Below are 5615 nucleotides of genomic sequence, written 5' to 3'. Positions count from 1 at the left end.
CCATTCACCCCAACCCCTGCCCCACTCCCTCCCTCACTGTGGGGGCCTCGATCTTCCCCCACCTTCCCTTTCCCCTCCGCAGACTTAGCAGCTTGGTGCTGTCTACATGCACCAGAAGAAAAAAATCCCAAAATTTGATCTCTCTCTCAGGAGATCATGAGTCAGAGTTAATTTAACTTGGAAACAAGGAGTCTTGTGATTTTTTTCATGAGTTGGCATTACTGGGTATGCCACAAAGCCAGGGAGAAAGTGTTACGGCCACAGAAACTGTTTAACCCCCTCCACTAGAGCTGGGAGCGACGTAGGTTGTTGGCAAAGACCAGCCGAGCCTGGGGGAGGTGGGAACACCACCCCCACCCTTCGTGCCCCTCATGCTCTGCTCCCTTGGACACAACCTGACCCTGGCACGCATGTGGACAAAGCAGGGAGAAAGGAAACTGGGTGACACACAGCGTTTGCTGGGGTTTTGGTTGCTGGTCTAAGGAAATAGGTAGGCAAGGAAGGCTCTTTGGGTAGATGGGGTATCTTTCATTAGGGGTTTTTTGTACGAGGTATTTGGCCATCCAGGAGACTTCTGCAGCAGCGTGCCCAGTGCCAGCCAGGGGGTGCATGCAGACAGCTCCAGGCCCTAGCTGGGTGCAGGGTGCACTGAGCCTGCTGCCTGCCCCGCTGCTCCTTGCCCAGGGAGGGCTGGGCGGGGGCGGGGGCGGAGGCGGGGGCGAGCTCGGGCAGCGATAGGGGAGGACAAGCAAAGCCCTCTGTACCATCCCCTCCTCCTTAGGGGAAGGGAGAAGCTCTCGCGTTCACTGCGGATTGCCCACCCTTGCCTTCTGTAGCCGCGGTGGCTCCTGGGAGATGTAGGCACGGGGTTTGGGGGCTGGAGCTACAGCGCCCAGTCGGCGAAGCGCATGCGCTCTGCAAGGGGAGGGAGCGCAGGTTGGAGTGCAAGGGAAGTAATCCCTCGGCTCTTGGATTTCCGGCGGGGGGGGTCAGAGGTCTGGAGGAGCGTGGGTGGGGCGGCTGTGCATGGATCCAGGGGCAGGGGAGACTGGGGATGGGAGTGGCCGGATTTGGGGGGGGCCTTGGCACCGCCCTGCCTTGGGGATTCCTGGGTCCTTCCCTGGCATTGCCCTGCTGGGGGGGTGATGAGTAAGGGGCACTCGCCTGGTTCAGCCCCACCCCCACCCACCGGCTTGGGCTGCAGCCTGTCAGAGAGGTGCCCCCTGCTGCTCCATCAGGTCTTGGGGCATGACACGATCCCCAGCCTGGGCGGCTGTCACGCTGCCAAAACGGGCTTGCAGCCAGGGTCTGAAGGGCCCTGGCCGCTCCCTGGTTTGTTGCCAGACTTGGACCAGGGGATTTAGTCAAAGGTTTTGGTGGTGGGAGGCTAACATCTCCCCATTGTGGTTTGAGCTTGCGTGGATGGCCTGACATGGTGCATGCTGCCCAGCTCTGAGCCCTGGTACTGTGTATTGCACTGGGAACCAGAGGCCTGGAGACAGAGATTAGGTAGACTTGAAAGAAACCAAGTCCTGGGACAGGGCAGCCCCCAAAGCCTTTTTGCTTAGCCAGCCTGCCTCAGAAACAACCCACTGTGTGTTTGTGGCTGTGCTGTGTTTGAAGTGAAGAGTGAGGAGCCCCACACCAGCCCCACCCTTCAGTGGGGCCACACGTGCAGCATTGACAGCTCAGGCGTCTGGGAGGCGATGGACTGGGTTCCCTTGTGACTGTGGCTGCCTTGTTTCCTGCAGGGCATGAACCAATGCACCCCAGACATCGAGCGGTCTGAAGAGCAAGATGTTTTCCTTCCAGCTGTCAAATCCGTACCTGTGCGTATCCCAGGCTCCTTCGTGCTTTTCAGTAGCCTGAAGCTCAGAGCTAGGATCTAAATGTCACGCAGAGACCAGCCTAAAGTGTTTGTGCAATGAGTAGGGAATATGATGTCCTTTCTGGAGCATTATGCCAGGGGTTGTTTGGCACAGCCACTTTCTACATATGTGTTTACAAGATACAGCAGATTGTGTACACGCTGGAACCTGTAGTCACAAGTGCAGTTGTTTTGATTATGGCTGCATGACAAGCCACAGTAGCACCCTGAAGCTGTTGTTCATTGCTGGGGTTAACTACCAATGCACATAGCAGCAAGTGAGTGCAGTGCTGGCTTTGAGCTCTGGAACAGTGATGGTTACAAAGAGCAGGCCTGCTGTCATGTGTCCCAGTGTGATACCAGGCATCAGGCTTATGTAGTTCTGTCAGCCCTCCTGTATCTATCCCTGTGGATGGCCTTAGTTCTCCTTCCACCATCATAATGAGGTCTCCCATTCCCCTGCCAGCTTGTCTGTGGAGAGCCACCCACCTCCTTTCCTGAGATCTCTACTCATGGTGGGGTGGCAGGGACCTTAGTGCCATGACTTGCTCACTCATTCCCCTTACTACTTGTCTTGCAGGGGGTGAATCCAGGCAGGTTTGGCCTAAGGTTGCTCAGAAAACCTGCAGCAGGTGGGCTGGGTACTTGCTGTGGGTTTCTGACTTGGAGTATAAACAGGAAGGCTGTGTAGTTGACAGAAGACACTGTTGAGAGTCTGATGCCTGGTACAGAGGGAGAGAGCATCACACTGTGACAGCCCTAGAAAACCTTCAGAGGGTGCCTCTGATTTCCCTGACCACCCCCATGCATATAGTGTGACTTCAGGCTTCAGCCAGATTCAGTGGTGATGGTGATGTAACAAAACTAGTGCATGCTAAGGTGAGAGCAGGTGGTTGTGGCCGCAGGGAGACCTCGCATAGGGAGGTGTTATCCAGCTCAAGAGGAGGCATAAACAGCATGGCCCTGCCTAACTGCACCTGTCTGTCTGTGTCTCTCTGCTTAGATCTCGATGCTGAAACAGAATGGGCTGTTGCAGGCTCTGGCAGAAGAAGCCACTGGACTTACAGAAGCTGGTAAACTCTAGCTGAACTCCCCCCCTTTAGTGTCCTTTGGTTTTGCGAGGCTGGACGTGGCTCGTGTGCTGTATCACTGTCACAGCCCACTGTCTGCAAAGTAAATACAGTCTCTTGATGGGCACGACCAGATTCTCTCTACACCGGGACATATCTGATTGACATGATCCTGGTGATTTGTACCCAAGTGTTTCGACCTGCCCAGAAATTCTTTCCCTGATATGTGGGCCAAATGTTGCACTGTATCACCACAGCAATGTCCTGCCTCTCTCTGTATTCACTGAACAACCATCTCCCTTCTGTGACTGTTTGTTTCCCAGCTGGAGTGCTGTGCCTGTGGCAGGTCTATCTCTGGAATCTGTGTAGTGTATGATGTGGGGTCCTTATTATAGTTCCCATGAATTCAGGCCTCTCCCAAGTTACAGAGTCCAAGCAGAGTGTTTGTCCATGTACTTGGAGCTGTGCTTCTTCAGTGATCCAGAGTGAATGGCAGACACGTGGAAAGGCTCTGTGGAACGCCCCTGCTGACTGTGTTTATCGTCCGTGGGCCTAGTATGTCTGTGAGGCACTGGCCCCAGTGAATGAGCAGAGCAGCTTGGCCCCTGGGGAGTGTGGATGTAGTGTGGACACTCCTCAGGTGTGTGGTGGGGTCAGGACCCTTCCACCCTTGGCTGCCTTGTGGGTGTTTTGCACTATGGGCTCACGTGCAACCATGTGATGGGGAATGGATTTTACCCACAGCCTCCTACCTTAGAAAGACCTAATCCCAGAGCCCCCTAGTATCTGTTGGTATCTTCTGTATCAGAACAGTTGGGTTGGCTCCAGTCTAGGCCTGACACCCCATAGTCAGGGCAGGAAGCAGGGAGGGGGATCAAGGTAGTTCCTGTTGCTGAGCATTACCTCAGGATGTCTAACAAAAAAAGTAGATGCAATGGAGAGGGAAATGGGGTCCCCAGAGGTCATGAGAGCTGGAGTGGTGTTTACCTGCGTGCTTTGCAAGCAGGTAAGGAAACAAGACAATCATGTAGCCTGAGGTTTCTTGCTGTAACTAACTGTCTTGGTGTCTCCCTCTAACCAGACCCCAGCGAAGAGGTGCTGCGGGCCCAGGAAGAATGGGAGGCTTTGGAAGCTATCCAGTCAGGTATGAATAAGTACAATATGAGGGGACTAAGTCTCACACTGGGACCTCAGAGGTTGTGCCTAGCTGGGTAAGGAGACTGGGATGTATGGGTGAAGGGGATAGAACAGGGGAGGGGACGGAAGTGATTGGGCTTGGGGGGAAAACAGCAGGGTGGCCTGTGTCCACCACACACAGACCCTTCTAGAGTGAAGTCTCAGCAATCCTCTGGTATCAACAAGCATATAAGGAGATTGAAGAGATGTGCTTGAAGGCACACCTGTACCCTGAGCCACTGGTTTGGCTTGGGCATGGAGTGTGCATCTATCATTACCTGAGAACAGGCCTTTCACCAGAACCGGAGCAGCACCTTGTGGACCCCAGTCCCAGACTAACCTGTCCTCTTTTCCTGTCTGCAGGGACGGTGGACAATTCAGCAAGTCCTGTAACCCTGATCTCCTTCAATGAAGCGCTGCAGTACTTCCAGACAGCTGACCTCACTGAGTGCCGGGTAGGGATGGTGCAGCTGAGATTTACCTCCGTGTTGCCATCTCTGGGCCCCAGGAAAGCTCAGGGAGTGTTTTATTAAGGCACAGAGATATGAAGTGACTCAGGCTGAAACTCAGGCTGTCTAAGAGAGTCCTGTCACATTTTACCTCAGCTTCTTCCCCATCCCATTAGTCCTCCCAGACCTGTCTGCCCTCCTATTCTCCTGTTTATTTGTATGTGCAGGATTTGCTAATATGTTTTTCTTCCAGATGAGGCCAAGGGAGGCTGCCCTGCTTGTTTCTCTCCTGATTCCCATTTCTATGTGTTGTACTGTCTTCAGAAAAGAATCCAGCCAACAATGCAAAGGCGAGGGCTGTCTGCTGTGGCCCACTTCTTCTTTGGCCCACCACGCCTCCATCAGCAGCTGCAAGCTGAGCGGGACTTGGCTTTTGTGATTGCCCAGTGTGAGTACTTCTTACCAGGGAAAGGCTCTGCCCAAATGGTTCTCCATCCTTGGAGGTTTTTAAGACCTGGTTAGACAAAGCCTTGGCTGGGATACAGTTAGGGTTGGTCCTACTTTGAGCAGGTGGTTGGACTAGATGTGACCTCCTGAGGTCTTTCCTGTAGTAATTTTGTATGATTCTTAAATCGCTACATGATGATTCCCACCATCTCCCTCCCCCTTACCTGATATCCTGAAGCATTGTGGCCTCATATACACTCTGGCATGGGTATCTTGTTGCATGTGCTTTCTTCCTTGTCGGCAACTGCTTGCATCCCCTGTTTCCCCGTTCCCACATGAGCGTCTTTCCTGTGCAGCAAACCTGACATTGACTAGTTCCTGAATCAGTAACACCTTCTTTGAAAGCGCTGGAATTTGGACATTGGCTGAATAGGTATATAGACATATATCTATGTCTTAGATATATCAGGCTCCTGAGGAGATCATCTTGTCAGGCTTTTCAGGGGCTACAGAGCTGGGTGTTCTGCAGCTGCTGCAGTATATCAGAGAAGGACAGTCCAGGGGATCGGATGCCAGCCTGAGACTTTGGAGACTTGGGTTCGGTGC

General features: G+C 53.5%; 1 protein-coding gene across 2 annotated transcripts in view; it reads left to right on the top strand.

Annotated features, from left to right (window-relative positions):
- Positions 1 to 880: 880 nt before the first annotated feature.
- Positions 881 to 5615, top strand: part of ELMOD3 (ELMO domain containing 3) — a 19168-nt gene continuing 14433 nt past the window's right edge. The window contains exons 1-6 of one of the 2 annotated variants that reach the window (XM_019501330.1): positions 881 to 995; positions 1752 to 1829; positions 2871 to 2940; positions 4019 to 4081; positions 4477 to 4568; positions 4887 to 5010. In XM_019501330.1, coding sequence (XP_019356875.1) covers positions 909 to 995; positions 1752 to 1829; positions 2871 to 2940; positions 4019 to 4081; positions 4477 to 4568; positions 4887 to 5010 — 514 coding nt within the window. In that variant the 5' untranslated portion in view covers positions 881 to 908. The remainder of the gene's footprint in view (positions 996 to 1751; positions 1830 to 2870; positions 2941 to 4018; positions 4082 to 4476; positions 4569 to 4886; positions 5011 to 5615) is intronic. The other variant, XM_019501340.1, reaches the window with a different exon arrangement.

Source organism: Gavialis gangeticus, unplaced genomic scaffold, assembly GCF_001723915.1.
Source record: "Gavialis gangeticus isolate Ggan-Ray unplaced genomic scaffold, GavGan_comp1, whole genome shotgun sequence".
In the NCBI taxonomy this organism is placed as follows: Eukaryota; Metazoa; Chordata; order Crocodylia; family Gavialidae; genus Gavialis; species Gavialis gangeticus.
The sequence above is the reverse complement of the archived record's forward strand: the minus strand, read 5'-3'. Positions and strand labels throughout refer to the sequence as shown.